At 36.0% G+C, this 17,781-nt stretch overlaps 1 protein-coding gene and 1 pseudogene across 1 annotated transcript; one reads left to right on the top strand and one right to left on the bottom strand.

Annotated features, from left to right (window-relative positions):
* Window positions 1–195: 195 nt before the first annotated feature.
* Window positions 196–1,920, bottom strand: LOC148845527 (peroxidase 5-like). The gene is made up of 3 exons (XM_088953359.1): window positions 1,700–1,920; window positions 1,189–1,485; window positions 196–1,088 (listed from the first exon to the last, which is right to left on the bottom strand). The coding sequence occupies exons 2-3, from the start codon at window positions 1,429–1,431 to the stop codon at window positions 315–317; spliced, it is 1,017 nt and encodes a 338-aa protein (XP_088809485.1). The 5' UTR covers window positions 1,432–1,485; window positions 1,700–1,920; the 3' UTR covers window positions 196–314.
* A 3,145-nt stretch (window positions 1,921–5,065) lies between these two features.
* LOC148845526 (peroxidase 5-like) lies at window positions 5,066–6,409 on the top strand (annotated as a pseudogene).
* The last annotated feature ends 11,372 nt before the right edge of the window (window positions 6,410–17,781 follow it).

Here is a 17,781-nt window from a genome sequence, read left to right as displayed (position 1 = left end):
AAAAATGTTTCACGGTACATTCCAATCGTGTATTGGGAACATCTCCCAGTCAATACACGCTGAGATGTGCATGTGGGATGTTTTTGGGGCGCATTCTGTGGGGGACAGATGTGAACTCGTCTAGTGGTTTGGGGGGAGGGTTACCCCTGTTCTGCAGCCCATTAGAAACAATAGATAAAATAGTTTACAAAGTAGTTGAACTAAACAAACGAAAATTCACTTGATTACTTCATAAATAGAACACATAAATAGTGAGACTTGTTACAAAGAAAAGACACCTGTCTCTCTCTAGTTTCATGTAATCAAAATCACACCTAATTCACAATTATGCACTTCTTTCTAATCTCGCCTTGCGACCCAGTGAGCACATCAATCGAACCCATATGGACCATGGCAGATGCAAATTTGGCAGCCCAGGCTGCTGGATGATTCATGTTGCCTCTCACCGTCTTTCTTGTTGAGGGATCAATCCAGAGCACTTGGTCTGAAGTCAACAGTCCCTTGTGTTTCTTCAAATTCTTATAGTAATTGTTGTCTAGACGATCTGGGGTTACTGCATCGAATGGTACAACTGGGTCTAGATTATTTTTAGCAGTTGGATGTAATGGGCACTGAGTTTTCAGGTAACTGGCATAGGCAGGATCAAGAGAAGGATCCTGGGAGTGTGTGGCATTGAAGTGGTAGAGGCGGTTTGAGAAGGATGAGCAATGAGAGTCCCCGATTGAATGGGCGCCTGAGAGTGTCACCATTTCCTCTAGTGAGAGCCCCTTTCGTGCAAAATTGTTCTTGAGTTGTTTCACACTGAAGGATGCATCAGGGAGGTTCTTAGTGACCTCACTTGCTAGTGAAACACGGCCATCCCGCCGGCCGGCAGGGACTGCATAGTGAATGCCTCCGGCCTTGAATACGCCATCGCGAGCTGCGTAGGCAAGGATGTCTGAACAAGATACAGTGTTGGGACATTGAGCTTCAATCTTGGCCTTGGCCTCGTCTATCACCTCGAAGCCTTGCACACCCTTGTTGCCCATGCTCACTTTCTCAGCTGGGATCCCTGACGCTGAATCCAGAAGAATAGAAGCATCACAGCCCTGCAACACAAGAAATTAAACCCCACCTTAATTAACAAGTGCAATTGAGATTTGAAAAGTAGAAAAAATAATATTAATGAAGGAGAAGGCAAAAGCTTACCCTGACAAAGCAGTCATGGAAGTGCAACCGAATGAGAGCAGCAGCCATGCCAGGACTAGTAGCAACAGCTTTGCTAACTGCGTTCCTCACAATGGCCTCTGCAGATGGGCAAGTATTCTTGTAGAAACCCACCTTGAGGGAGGCTGAAGATGACACTGTGGGAGCCATAAAACTGGCAAGAAACATTACCATAAGAGTGAACAGTGTAGGCATCTCTGCCCAACTGACCCAATAGCAATTCATTATCCTAGCTTGTTGCCTGTGCACAGAAGGAGAGGTTGAAGATGAAAGAATGAGAGAGAGTGTGGAGGACACACGCCTGGGCTGATGTATTTATAGTGACAAGTGAATGGGCGAAATGTCCTCCAAGCAAAGGATGCCAGGTTGAACCTTCTCAGCCAATGGCATCTTGGCCTAAACAGCGTAAATGAACAAACATTTACAGTGAACCCATTAAAAGGCGTGTTCACGTGGTTCCATTTTCATATTATTATTACTTAAGAAAAGTGAGGGAATCGATGACTCACACTCAACACATTCCATGTACACAGACTTGAGCAGTTCTTCCAGCTCAACGTATACAATTTTATATTGTCTGCTTTCCCAGTACTTGTACTAACGTTGGAAGGACTTGGGCCCCCTTTCTGTTTCTGGGTCCCCTGAAAATGGATTCTCACTTCTCAGTCTTCAAAGTTGGCGGCTTCAAATTCAGAGTTATCTCGGTTTCTGTGTCTATGACTCTATGGGCGGAAGCCGTGTCTATTGGGCTACAATTAATTCGTTCTACAGACATTCTTGAATACTGGTTGCAACCTATAGAGTGGTTCAGCTGGGCCGTAATCAACTGGGGAAGGAAGATGTCTGTGCCTAACAGCCCCTACTCACTCTAAAACAGAAAAGAAATCAATGAGGATAACTTCTCCAACACAATGCACCCATAAGAACAATGAAATGGTGGTATAGAGGATTAATTTCTATTGGAAACAGAAGTTTACAGAAAAATTAGAAAAAAAAAAAAAAAGAAAAACTATTGAAAACAGAACCTATGTGATATGCCTCAAGGCTCAGTTTGGAAAGAGTATAAATACGAATATATATATATATATATATATAGTGTAAATACATACAATATATAAGGTTTTGCACTCTACATATTTGCGTTTGTATTCTTTCCAAACTGAGCTTAATTTAAAAGAAATATAAATACAAATATATATTATTTAAATGCATACAAAATAATACAAAATATAAGATTTTACGCTTTACATATTTGTGTTTGTACTCCTTCCAAATGGAGCCTAGGTTGCAATTCATCAAATAAATAGAATTTATTGAAAATATAGGTAAGAAAACATCTTCAAGCTTTTTTTTTTTTTTACAATAGATAGAATCTATTGAGTTTCTCACTAACTTGCTCGGCCACTATTAGGCGGTTGAATTTGCAAGGACTCCAACCATAAATGTTTCTCACAAGAAAAAAAAAAAAGTTTCTTACTCTACTTATTTATGCTACTCAGTTATCAGAGAGATCCTGGTGAGGCATTCCAACCATGTATTGGGAACATTTTGTATTGATAATTTCGGGAGATGTTTCCCATGCATGTTGAGATGTACATATGGGGCGCCCATGGGGCTCGCTGTGTTGGGTGCAGATTTTCCCTTTAAGTTGAGTTGGTGGTGATCCCTTTGCCTTGGGCAATTCCGAACCACTCTTTCAATGTCCGTTTATGTGGTCCATTTTGAGCACTTCATATGTAAGTTTTTCGTCAGTTTCAGTGAACACCCATTACTAATTGCTACTATTACAACTATTAAAACTCAAGAGCTATCACTATTTCTTACTAATTAGTGCGTCGGTGGGTTCAAAAATCAATATGTACTATTCTCTCAAAAAAAAGTATGTATTATACAAGAATTGGGATTTGCTCTTTACAGAACACTCCTTACACCAACCTCAGCACATCCCACTGTGTATTGGAACATCTCCCTATGGATAACAAATTAATAATACACAAGTATAAGAGATGTTTTCGATTCATGGCTGAGATGTGCTATGAGGTTGGTGTGAGGAGCAGATCCAGACTCATCATACAATATGCACCAAAACTTTTTGTGTTTTCTTCAAAGCTCATTCAACTTCTTTGCCTTTGAAGGGCTTCGGACAAGCTATTCAAAGAGGCTGAAGCAAGGTTTTTAAAATCAGACCGGATAGGGAACTGTTCTGGGGTCTGGTTCTCAGGTTGAATGGTCCAACTGTCCGGTCTAAATTGATGGCCCACTCTGACAAAAAATAAAAAACAGCCAAAAACCATTATCCAGGTCAACAATTCAATGGTTCAATCGCCCAGACCAACAGTTTGCTGACCAAATCAATGATTTTTGGCCAAAAACAGTTTTGGTGTAAAACGGAACCAGTTCCCAATTTTTTGGTCCGATCGTCCAGTCTGGTCCAGTTTTAAAAACACTAGGCTGAAGCATATGAATCTGGATTGGCTCCCCACACTAACCCTGCAGCACATTTTGCAGCTGTGCATTGGAAACACCTTAATATTCACACCTCAGAAAAACAGACTAAAATGTTAAAAAGGTTATAATTTATTAATTAATGAATTAAATAACTTTGATGTATATCATGAATAATATGAATTGAAAATAAGTTATATGAAACTTTAACCTATGATAAATTTAAATATAATCAAGAATGTGCTTCATATTTGATCCAATTATAACAAACGGATAAAATTTGGGCCACCCACTGGATCAAATTCTTTGCAGTTGCCCCTGCCACAGTTTCTAAAGGTCAGAAGAGGAATGAATCAAAATTCAAGGGGCAGTGAATCATGGGTGAAGGTGTTGCGAAATAAAAGTTCCTGAGGTGGGCTGACCTCTATGAACTGTGGTAAGGGTAAATTTGATCCAGCTGTACTAAGAAGTAGGGTAGACTGAACAATAAAAAACCCCAAAAAAAAATATGAAACAAGAAACTTTAAAGCCGTCAACTTTGAATTGTGGAGAGAGAGATCATTATCAGCTCGCTTTGGTCTCCAACGGCCCCACCCCATATCCATAAACAATAAACAATGAATGGGGGCCCAACCTTCTAGATTAATAGACGTGATGATGGGCATAAAGATAGTATGCCATGGAATGCTGTTGAGTGAATGAATCATTCATTCCCTCACTTTTTCCAACAAATAATAATATAAAAACAGAGAAGCGCGTGGAGGACACACGCCTTGTAATTGTTTACTGCAAGTTGCACTTCTCAGCCAAGATGCCATTGGCTGAGAAGAAGGTTCATCCCACCATCCTTCACTTGGCTCTGTATACATTTTGATGACTCACTTCTCATTAGACCTGTTTATGGGCCGGGTGGCCCGACGGGTCGGCCCAGCCTGATCCGGCTCCCGGATGGGCTTAAACGTGGTTATAGGCCTGCAGGTTTAAATACGGGCCAAAAAGCCCGGCCCGCAATAAATTTGAGGTGGACTCGGGTTTTGTCAAAATAGTTCGATCCGGTCCGACCTAATATTAGACTTAAAGTGAGTAATGTGATTATGTCCATTTGAATAAATTTTTTTATTTAAGAATGTAAAACTGTGTTTTAAAATATAAAAGAAAGAGGAAAAAATCATATTGTAGGTGCATTGTTCATTTAAATAGGAAAAAAACTATCTGAATTTTTTATTTTAATTTGAATAGGGAATATTGTTTTTTTTTATTGGGTCAGGCTTCGGGCCCAAGTTATAAGCCCGTTGGTCGGACCGGGCTCGGGCTCGGACCTAACATATTTCCCTTAATGACTAGTAAAAGCCCAGCCCGAGCCCAACCCGGCCCGGCCCATGAACAGGTCTACTTCTCACTATAAATACGCCATCCCAGGCGTGTGTCCTCGACACTCTCATCCTTTGATCTTCGATCTCTCCTCGTATACATCCACAACAAGCTAATTAAGAATTAAGATAATGAATTGCTCTTAGGTCAGTAGAGTAGTGGAGAGGCCCACAGTGTTCACTCTTATGGCAATGATGTTTCTTGCCAGTTTTATGGCTCCCACTGTGTCATCTTCAGCCTCCCTCAAGGTAGGTTTCTAAAAGAATACTTGCCCAATCGGAAGAGACAACTGTGAGGAACACAGTTAGCAAAGCTGTTGCTGCCAATCCTGGCATGGCTGCTGCTCTCATTCGCTTGCATTTCCATGATTGCTTTGTCAGGGTATGCTTTTTGCTTTTTTCCTTTTGCCACCATCAATCTTGTTCTTGTTTGTTTTCTTATTCCATCTCTCAAATCTCAATTGCACTGCTTTTAATTTCTTGTGCTCTGTAGGGCTGCGATGCTTCCATTCTTCTTGATTCAGTATCAGGAATAAACCCGGCTGAGGAAGTGAGCATGGGCAACAAGGGTGTGCAAGGCTTTTGAGGTGATTGATGAGGCCAAGGCCAAGATTGAAGCTCAATGCCCCAACACTGTATCTTGTTCAGACATCCTTGCCTTCGCAGCTCGCGACAGCATATTCAAGGCCGGCAACATTCACTATTGCAGTCCCCAGAGGCCGGCGGGATGGCAGAGTTTCACTTGCAATTGAAGTCACTCTGAACCTTCCTAATGCATCCTTCAATGTGAAACAACTCAGGGATAATTTTGCACGAAAGGGGCTCTCACTAGAGCAAATGGTGACACTCAGGCGCCCATTCAATTGGGGACTCTTATTGCTCTTACTTCTCAAACCGCCTCTACCACTTCAATTCTTCTCATTCCAAGGGCCAGGATCCTTCTCTTCATCTTGCCTATGCCATGCCAGTTACCTGAAAACTCAGTGGCCACTACATTCAACGGCTAAAACTAGTCTGGACCCAGTTGTACTATTCGATGCAGTAACCCCAGTTCGTCTAGACAACAATTACTACAAGAATTTGAAGCAGCACAAGGGACTGTTGACTTCAGACCAGTTGCTCTGGATTGATCCCTCAACAAGAAAGTTGGTGAAAGATAATGTCAACCATCCAGCGGCCTGGGCGGCCAAATTTGCATCTGCCATGGTGCATATGGGTTCTATTGATGTGCTCACTGGGGTGCAAGGGGAGATTAGGAAGAACTGCAGAGTTGTAAATTAGGTGAGATTTTGACTACATGAAACCATAGATATATAGATAGATAGAGAGAGAGATGTTTTTTCTTCTTGTAACAAGTCTCCAATGTTCTATATTCTATTTATGTTCTAATCAAGCCAGTTCTCTTCTTTTAATTTTGTTATTTTTGTAAAGCATTCATATATGTGTAATAAAGAAAATGTTCAACTGTGGTTTGTGTAATAAAGAAAACAGGTAAACACTGTTAATTAGACATGGAACAGTCAGGGGAAAGGAAGAAATTACCTTTCATGATCCGAAAGGTTTGAGCACAAGTCTTGACGATCCAAATTAAGGAGTCTTACATTTATATGCCAAAATTGTCCAAGTGTAATGATTCCACAATTCATTTGTTTCTTCTCCTTTGGCATCTGGTGTTTTTGAATCCACAATTGCATTTGTTGTTTCTCCTTCTATTTGCATCAGGTTTCTCCCCAACTCCACACCAACACCCTACATGTGGGTTGAAGGGAATCATAAAACTAATTGTTGCCCATTAGGAAACCTCTTGGTTTTCTAAAAGCTTGACCTAATAGTGAGAATATGATTCTCTTTACCAGGCAATGCCACTTCCATCTTCTTCAAGTAATTCAAAGAAGCACCTTTTTTTAATAGGACATTGTAAATTTAACTATTATAATTTAATTTTTATAATTTTTAACTGCTTTATTTTAATTCTTATGAAATAAAAAATAAAAAACAAAATGATTAAAAAAACGATGAGTGGGATCCTCGTGGGGACAATGATGGGGATAAATTTGTCCCTGCCACCGGGGACAGGGATATGGTAATAATTTGTTAGTAAATCATTTCTAAACAAATAAATAATTTCATAAATTGAATAAATAAAATTTTATAGATAATAATTTATTTAATTTAATAAAACAAATAAATGGATAAATGAAAGTTTATTGGGACAGGACTGCTACATGTTATCCTGAACCAAACCCAGCCCATTGATAACCCTAAATATTGGGCTAATAATAATTTTTAATAAATAAATAATTTGGTAAATTAAATAAATAAAATTTTATAAATAATGATTTATTTTATTTAATAAAATAAATAAAGAAATAAATAAAGTTTATTGGCATGGGACTGGTAGAGGCTATCCCAAATCAAACCTAACCCATTTACAATCCTAAATATTGGGATCAAGGGGAGAAATAGAGAGAAAATTTAGAGGAAAAAAATAAGGGAAGAGAGAAGAAAGAGATGACTTTCATTGTTTTTGTTTTATATGGTGGCATGACCTTAAATACAAATTATTTCTAAATAAGTAAATAATTTACTAAATTAAATACATAAACTTTTGTAATTAATAACTTATTTAATTTAATAAAATAAATAAAATTTTATTGGGACAAACTGGTATAAGCTATTCAAAACCAAACCTGAACCCATTGGGTCGGTTTTGGTTCCAAGAGCTAGAACTAATGGATCGGTTTCAGTTCTTGATATATTGTCCCGATTCTTATTGGGTTGCAACTGGTTTCACCTAGTCCCGAATCGATTTAGGCCCGACTTGAGCCATATATATAATATATTAAATAAACTAATATTACATATATAATATTTTCAATAGGTTTATTATAATCAGATCCATTGGGCCAGACTCAATTGTCCAAAGAACTGATCGGTTCGACTTTGGGTCTAAAATTACAAACCCTATCGAGTTCCATTCAGTTTACTAGGTCCTTGATAATTCTTGCCGGGTTGGGCCCTACCAATGATAGCCCCAAATATTGGGATAATAATAATTTGTTAGTAAATTATCTCTAAATAAATAAATAATTAGTAAGTTAAATAAAAGGACAGAGTTGGTACAAGCTATCCCAAATCAGACCCGACTCATTGCCAACCCCAAATGATTTGTTAGTAAATTATTTCTAAATAAACATATAAATAGTAAATTTAATAAATAAAATTTTATAGATAATAATTTTTTTAACTTAATAAAATAAATTAATGAATAAATAAATCTTATTGGGATGGGACTAGTATAGGCTGTAATGAGCTAAACCCAACCCATTGACAATCCTACATGTTACCCAAGAGAGGGGGAAAAGAATTAGGGGAGAAGAAAGAAAGAGATGTAATTCATTGTTTTTCTTTTAAATAGTGGCATGACCATTAATAATTAGAAATTCAAAAACAAATAGGATTTTTGGCTTTGATAACACCTAAATTTTGCAAAAAACCCCACTTTTCCCCTTTTATAATTTGAGTGGCCAATTTAAACCTCAAACTAAATACCCCTGTTTAGCAAGTCTTTTTCAAAAGATCTGTTGCAAGATCCGATAGTTAAAAAACATAGTGATCTTTTACAAATAGATCTTAGAAGACTAAACGTTGTTTGATTGAAATATTTTTTTATAGATCTGGGAAAAGACCATAAAAGTTAGAAGACCATTTTTTTCAAAATGGGCACCACATACATTTCAACTTATGCATAATATATAATGTGGGGCCCACATAATTTTTAAACTTGATCCACTCATAGTCTCATACAAGTCCATACTTGTAAGTCATATTTGTGGTGGGACGTTGTTGGGGCAATCTTGTAGGGGGCTGATTTGCTCTCCATTTTTAGGTCCCCACTTGTACTTATAATTTTCTCTATACCTACCTCCCAAAGTAATTGTGTGTAATCTTATTTTATACTTTTGGGAGGGGAATTGAATTACGTATTACTTTGGTGAGATCGAAATCTGGTTTTGCAGTCAATTTCCACTCAGTTTCAAACATTTATCCATGAACAACATGAAAGAAAAAACCGGAAAAAAAAAAAAAAAACTAGTAGGAAGGAGAAAGCTCCTCATTCAACCTGCAACTGAAACGCTTCTTCAGAGTGTGGAGAAGATGATTTACTTCAAGATTTGGCTCAGTGTAAGCAAAGATTCTCCAAGCTGCACTGATCAGAAAAAAAAAAAAAAGATTCTCAGAGCGGCCTCTTATCCCCTTCTTTACTAGAGTTCTTTTCTTTCTCCTTCCTCTCTCACGGTCTCACCTCTTTTGCTAAGTTTTAGGGTTTAACACCCTCACCAAAGACTTATCGGAATTCCAATTTTGTCCCCCAGTTCTATGAACCGCTTAAACGGTTCGAACTGATCGTGGTTCAACTGCTTAAACAGGTCCCCCAGTTCTGTGCTTGTTTTTCATCAATGAGATTTTTGCAGGCTGAACACCGGTTAAAGCACTAAAACAGGTCGAAAGAACCAAGAAGCCCCAGAACCAGAAGGATTTGCCAAAAGAGAAAGAAACCGAAGCGTACCTGGTATCTTACAGAGCATGAACCGATTTCTGGTTTGTGGGTCCTTCTTGATGGAATCAAGTTCCGATCAAAAGCGAGGGCACAAGAAACTCCCACAAAGAATCAAATCACAAGGAATGAATTCCCATAAAGAAATGGCCACCGGGGGTCGAAGGCTCTTTCTCTGACGATCTGTGTTAGGACAGAGGGCGTCGTTCTCCAGGTTACTCCTGTTAGAGCAGAGCATGGAAGCCTTCTGCACAAGAGTAAAATGGGGAACGAAGGCCTCCGTGCCAACAACCCATTCCCTCTCACTCTCTCTGAGACAGACGAAATACGAGGAAAGCCGTATATATAGATGGACTGCTGCTGTAGTAGGAACTTGGACTCCAAGATTGCTTCGAAATTCTGTTGAGAATTCCAGAATGGATGTAAGAAGCATCTCGAGTTCGATGGTTGTTTTGCTCGCCGCTCGGCAGTTAAGTTGGCGCGGAAGAACCGGAATCCATGTATAAATAGGTTTTTCAGTTGAGAGAGAAAGAAAAGCTAAAGCTAATGGTGATGAACTGATGATGTATGTGACAATCGACAATCGACATCGACAGATCACAGATGCAATGGTGGCAGAATAGACCGTTTTCGTCATTTGGCCATTGGGTTAAAGGGTCAATCGTCCGATATGCTCAAACTATTGCATTTTAATTTTTAATTACGGGTCAGGTCTGCTACGGGTCTTACCCAACCCAGACCCGAGATGAAGTCGTTCTAACCCGAACCAAAACCAATCTGGCCTGCCTGCCCCACAAAATAGCTTATGCTTAATTAAACAAATGGTTCAATGCCACGATGTCAATGGGTCGGATTTTGCACCGATTAAGGCTGACTTGACCCTAACCCGATAGAATCTGGTCAATGCGAGTTTACACTTTGCCGGTTTGCCCCGTTTGTTTTTCGAAAAGCCTGTTAAGTGACTTGAGAAGGTTCAAAGTATCAATATGATACGTGTATCAATAGTATCGTATTGATAGATAGGTGGCGTTTGATAAATGTGAAATCTGAAATCTAAAAAGTTAAAAAGATATTATTTGTCTTAAATCTCAAAAGAAGCATATGTGCTTTTCTACTTAGAAGCTCTGAATTCATAAGTTTGTTTGTATTTGATCAACCTTTTACCATTTGAAATTCATTGATTTTACTATTTTACCCTTAGAATATACTATTTGGAAATGTTGAGTTCAATTCGCATTATCTCATAAAAAATAATTTTTAACTTTAAAATAATATTGAAACAATAAAAATTAAAAATTACTAATTACTAATTAATAAATAAAATGATTAAAATTTAAAAAATTAATTAATGATTATAAAAATATTAAAATAATTAACAATAAATAATTAGTAAAAAATAATTTATAATTAATAATAGTAATAATAATTATTATTATTAATATTGACCCTCTTGAAAGAGAGAATCGTCGTCGCTGCAACTTGTAGCGACAGTGGTGAGAAGACAGGGTGGAGAGAGAAAGAGAGAGAGAGAGAGAGAGAGAGAGAATGGGGCGGGGTATTTTTTACTTTAGGCCACGTCTTAAATGTGTCTGAGCGTATTAAGTGATGGGCCTGAGTGTTAAAATTTCAAATCAGAAAAAACTTTTCAAATCATATTCAGATGCAACACCAAATAAGCATTGCATATGAAAAGCAGATATTTCAAACTTCAGACATCTAAAAAGTGTTATCAGACGCCACCTTAGAAACGCTCGAAACTCTTTTTTTTAGTTTTTTTTTTCAAATTTTGGTTTTTTGGGAAGCTAAAAACAAGACTTTTTTTATTAAAAAAAGTTGGGGTTCTGAAACACCTAGAAACAGGCGTTTCGGAGTGTATTGAGAACATAGTTTCCAACAACATCCCACAGCACATCCTTGCAGTGTATTGAGAACATCTCCCGATGATAATACCAGAAATGATGAGGTATCATCGGGAGATGTTCCTAATACACAGCGGGGATGTGTTATGGGACGTTGTGGGAAACTATCTCGTGGGGGGCGGATTTCAACTCAAAATTGTCCCAATTCGCCTTGTTAATTTTTCCCAAGGTGGAAAAGTTATTTTTATTTAGGGATAAGTAGACTGCAGTCCACCAAGAAATCTGAAATTACAACCCAAAAAAAAGAATGTTGGAAAACCAGTCAATTGGAACCAAAATCCCGTTGACCTGGCCGTTCAAACTATCACCCGGCCAGGATTTTGGGTTTAGTTCAATCAAGACCCATCAAATGGTCAAAATCGTTGACTTGGTCAAGACCCAGCTGGTTCAACCGTTGAGCCGTTCGACCCAGTGATTGGGTCGCGGATTGCACACTCAATACATGCAAAACTTTCGAAGGCCATAACTTTGCACTTTAATATTCGATTGGGGTGTTTTTTTTTTATTTTGGGTAACTTTTCAATCCTATATATAATTTGCTAAAATCAATATATAATTTGTATTTTACTAAAACATCTCTTATAAGTTTACTATGAATTTGCTTAATCAACCTTTTATTGTTAACTGTTTGTATTACGATATAGGAATGGTCATGTGGTCACTTCAACCGAGTAAAAGATGTTTAAGGGCATGGGCGCATGGTTATTTATTCAAAAAAAGAAACAACGCTTCTTCAAAGAGAGAATAAAATTGATCGAATAGAGTATTGACAATGTTTTACTAGGGGCAAGAATGACATTTCAAATTTATTTTCTCTTGATTAAATTTATTTGAATCAATGTTTTCAACCTGTCGTTGATCTGGCTGGTCGAACCGTTCGAACCGTCACTTAGCCAAGATTTTGGGTCCGGTTCAGTCAAGACACGTTGGACGGTCAAAATCATTGACTTGGTCGAGACCCAGCCAGTTCAATCGTTGACCCGTTCAACCCAGTGACTGGGTCACGGTTGCACACTCAATGCATGCAAAACTTTCATAGGCCATAACTTTGCACTTTGATGTCCGATTGAGGTGATTTTTTTTTTGTAACTTTTCAAGATCTATGCACTGTAAGGCACCTTGCCCCACTATTTTCGCAAAAAAAAATCGGCCTCAAATTGCAATTTTTAATATTTTTATAAATAAAAAAAATTAAAAACTGAATTAAAAAACATAAATTAAATATAAAATAATACATATAATATATCTAAAATATATTTATACATTATTTACATATATATGTATATAAGTATATATACACTTAATACATATATGTGTTGACATGACACGGTCTAAACTGTTCGACCTAGCCAATCAAACCAGTGACCCGCGACCCAAGGCAAAAATGGTTCAGTTCCAGGTCAATTTTCAAAGCATTAGTTTGAATAAACATTAATGTCAAAATCATCATTCCCCACTGCCATCTTTAGAAAAGTTGATTAAGTACAATAGGTTGCAAACTGGGGTATTTTAATAAAATGCAAACTATAGGGTAGGTTTTAATAAATTTATTAATATTTTTTATTATTTTTGCGAAAAGAGATACATAAGGCAGGGGTAGCACGTCCACAATTATCATAAAAACAAATGAAAAGCTCATTAATAGATACATGAGTTAATCAATTCGTTGCTTGATATATTAGCTTCATGATAGACATTACGATACCTAATGATTTGATCCATATGTACACCAAGACAATGACACTCCTCGATTATGATTTTTAATCTCCATGGGTTGGAGGTCTCCATGGGGGATCGGAGGGTTCACCTTCTTAAGAAATTAATAAATTAGGCAACAAGATTTCATTTCGGATTTTTAAAGATGTTAAGGTTTGAATTCAAGCATTCATGGTTATAAAAGCCATGATCTTATTGACCATTGAGTTAATTAAGTGATTTGATCATTTGTTTTCATTTTAATATTTGAATGTTTATAATAAATAATATAAAAAGTAATATTTATAAAATTTAAATTATACTGATAAATTATAAGTTTTAAATTATATATTATTATTACTGAAAATCAAGTTTTCAGAAGACATGTTTCATTTTCTTTTTATCTGAAAGGGGAGAGTAAAGAAAGAACAAGGTCCACCGGTAGACCTTAGAACCGCCAATGTCAAAACCAACCTTCACAAGGTAGGTTCATGTTCCAAAAACCAGGAACTGACCCCTATAAGATAGGTTCTAGGTTCTTCCATGGAACCGAACCAAACCGATCCATACTCACCCATTGAATTCAAATTCGGACAATTAGATATTATTTCCAGCCCCTTCCCATTATTTTCATGAATGCTTATTCCACTTTGCTCAATACATTATGGGTTGGGCTGGCATGACATCATAGGAGTTTTATTGCAAACTGTTTGGACGGGTGGGGGTCATTATACAGTTGCCTCCACTTAGGGGTCATTTTTAAGGATGGTCATTATACAGTTGCCTCCACTTTGGATTTTCATGCCAGTTTTATGGCTCCCATTGTGTCACCATCAGCCTCCCAGTCGCAGTCCCTGAAGGTCAAGGTGGGTTTCTACAAGAATAGTTGCCCATCTGCAGTCTGCAGAGACAATTGTGAGGAACACAGTTAGCAAAGCTGTTGCTGCCAATCCTGGCATGTCTGCTGCTCTCATTCGCTTGCATTTCCATGACTGCTTTGTCAGGGTATGCTTTTTGCTTTTTGCTTTCTGCCTTTTTCCATCATCAATTAATCTTGTTCTTGTTTGTTTTCTTACTCCATCTCCCAAATCTCAATTGCACTGCTTTTAATTTCTTGTGCTCTGTAGGGCTGTGATGCTTCCATTCTTCTTGATTCAGTATCAGGAATAAACCCGGCTGAGAAAGTGAGCATGGGCAACAAGTGTTTCCCATTAGGAAACCTTTTGGTTTTCCTAAAGCTTGACTGGATACTGAGAATATGATTCTGTTTACCAGATAATGTCACTTCCATCTTCTTCGAATAATTCAAAGCACATATTACCACTTTCTTTTTTTAAGGAAAATTGCCATTACTAAGGCCCTTTGATTTGTAGGAATAGGGGTCTGGTATTGGTTGGGCGGAATCGGAATTTCTATTTCTGCTGGGATGACATTCTCCCATTTGAACGAATGGCCATTCCCTACCCCTTCTCCCTTGGGAATGAAATCTCATTCCTGCTTATTCCAATTCTCATTCCATTTCTGTTTGGATCAAACAGATTATGGGAATAGACTATTCCGATTCCGATTCTAAAAGATTTCAATTTCGATTCTAATTCCGATTCCATTTATAGACCAAATAGATCCTAAATGTTTTTTGGAGCCACAGAAAAAAGAAATTTCATTCAACTGAATCTAGTTACATCATACATTTCTTTGTAGAAACCAATGCAAGTTATACAATCAGGAATCTCTTGTAACCATGTTTTGTCGACCTTCTTATCAACAGCAAGATTAGCCATACAATATGCAACAGAGTTGGTAATTCTATTAGAATACAAAACCTTCATTTGCAATCTTTGCAACAAGGGCCATGACCCAATCCTTATTTTTTAGGGTTTAGAAGAATTTTCTGGCTACATAATAAAATATATAACGATGACTCCATAAAATCAGTGCTAAACTTAAAGCTTCAACTTGGGCAAATTGCTCCATCTCTTCCTTTGGGCAACTGAAATCATCTAAACAAATTTCTGCTATTGGATGACTAGCAATCCATCTACCATATTCATTAAAACATTGCAAATCTAGTTAAGCCCTTGATTAACAGCATCTTAACTAATTCAAGGTTGCATATCTACAACATATCTACAGCATCTTACTATACTTAATTAAATTTTTATAAATAATAAAGCTGAAATATAATTTTCATAATGATATTATAATTAGAATAATATTATATTATCATTGTATTAGTAAATAATATATTAATAAAATAAAATTATTATAATATTATTTTATTATTAAAATATTATTTACTATTATTTTAATTCAATACTATTTTATAAAATTAACTTTTATTTTTATTTTATTATTATGATTTTCATAATAATATTACTTTTCAAATAATATTTTAATATTATTTTTAATCAAATTCATTATTAAAATGGTATTATCTTATTATTATTTTAATTTATTAATATTGTATTATTTAATGCTTTAAGTTTTATTTTAATATGTATTTTACTGTTTTTGTTCTATTATTTTATTAATTTTATGTTATGTTATTAATATTTTATTATTATATTATTAATTTATGCGATTTTTATTATTAGTGTTAATAATCATTAATGTAAATATCCATTCTCATAATCAACTACGAAGGCAAACTGGTAAAATGACCATTTTCAGAATTTAGTATTCAAATTTTAGAACAATATTCTCTACATTCAAATATCAAATAAGACTCAAGGCACCAATTCTTTTAGAGCTTTTTGCTTTTTAGACATCAAACTTTATAGCAACAGAATGACAACCAAGTCTACTCCATCAAGCACAAACAAAAATGACACTAATTGGATACTTTTGGAGAATCAAACTAAACACAATATTAACATTTTTTTCTTTCTCTTTTGGGTTGGGTCGGTTGGTTTTGTATTGAGCTTGGTTCAAATAGCATGCTCCTAAGGCTAAGATTTTAAAAGGCTAAAGGTGTAGTTGAGGCATAATGGCCCAGAAAGGTGAGGCGTAAGCCTTAAAGCTTAAGAAAAATGATTGATTAAAGTTTATAAATTCATAAAAATAACATACAATATACCAAGTTAGAATGATAGAAAGTGCACATAATATCTATAAAATAGAAGCTTATAACCAATAATCATTTTAAGAATTAAATAAAATAATAAATAATAACTAACAATTATAAACATTTTCACGGTTCATGTTTCAAAATGCAAAGTTTTCAAATTATTGAAATGACCAATTTAGAAGCAAGGAGATATATGAAGAATCATCCCATACAATTGATATTAGATTTATGGTCATCCAACAGTTTATAAGAAAGGAAACAACTTAATTGATTTGATCTATGAAAAATGAATAAATAAAAGGAAAAAATCACTAGGAAAATAAATGAAAAAAAATAACAAAATTGGGATGTTTTGTATATACAAAAAAAATTGAAATATTAGATTTAGAATAATAAGAAAAAAAAAACCTCACTTGATTTATCCAAGAGAAACTAAGAACTTGATTGGGCCTTGTTGCATTAAACTCTCCTAAAACACTAAGAAAAACTATTAGAACTTATATACTCTATTGGATTTTTTCATTTTTACTCTTTTTATTTGGCCCATAAATATTGAGCTACTTCTTCCATATATTTTGAGCTACAAAAATGCATAGAATATATTTTTTGCATAAATCACTAAGTAATCATTGATACTTGAGGCTTTTACACCTTTTTATGCTTTAAGCTACACTACCTTACACTTTGAGGCTTGAGTCTTATGCCACATTCTAAGAAAGGCTTAAGCCTCACATCAAAGTTGTGAGCAATTTTTTTGAACTGTCGTTAACCTGGACGGCCTGGGAACCATCCAGGCAACCAATTCCGTTTTACCCTAAACCTGATCCCTGGCAAAAAATAATTGAATTGGTTAACGACTTGTTGACTCGGGTAGTCGAACCATCGACTCGTTCAACCCGTTCAATGGTTTTTGGCCATTTTTTATTTTGATTATTGTTTTTTATTTTTTTTTGTCATAACGAGTCATCCACTCAAACTAGATGATTAAACCGTCGACCTGGAAACCAGTGGCCAAAACTATTCTAGTTCCAAGTATTTTTTTAAAACATTGGTTGTGAGGCTTAAGCCTTGAGGCAAAATATGTGTTTGGCCTCAAGTAATATGCCTCATGCTCCAAGTTTTAGGCTTTTTAAAGCAAATTCCTAAGGTTTATTAAGCTATCACAACTACGTTTGTAGTTAATTCAGATTGGATTTGTCTAATTTTTAAGTTTATTAGCCAAAACCCCTCAAAGGGTTTTAATAACAACCTAATAGATTGGCTTCTTACTTTGCCCTTTAATGGATAGTATGTTTTACTTATATAATAAAATATTAACACTATAAGTATTGGGAGAAATCATTTTGACTATTATGCTTGTGTATATATTTCCTTTTCACAATCAATTAGCTCACACATCAAAAATTGGTTCATGTGTAAGAGTAAAATAAGATAGAGACAAAGAGAAATTAGAGAATATATTAGAGTAAGATTTAGAGCTACCAAATAGTGAAGTGTATACCAAGACAAGGTGGATTTGGT

Source organism: Nelumbo lutea, chromosome 7 (assembly GCF_056320005.1).
Source record: "Nelumbo lutea isolate HS-2025 chromosome 7, American lotus-T2T, whole genome shotgun sequence".
Classification (NCBI taxonomy): domain Eukaryota; kingdom Viridiplantae; phylum Streptophyta; class Magnoliopsida; order Proteales; family Nelumbonaceae; genus Nelumbo; species Nelumbo lutea.
The sequence above is the reverse complement of the archived record's forward strand: the minus strand, read 5'-3'. Positions and strand labels throughout refer to the sequence as shown.

Bases quoted from the DNA above. Each gene is read 5' to 3' on its own strand.
- LOC148845527 (XM_088953359.1), bottom strand. From the start codon at position 1,431: ATGAATTGCTATTGGGTCAGTTGGGCAGAGATGCCTACACTGTTCACT. The intron at 1,089-1,188 runs GTAAGCTTTTGC...CTTGTGTTGCAG, and splicing joins TCCATGACTGCTTTGTCAGG to GGCTGTGATGCTTCTATTCT.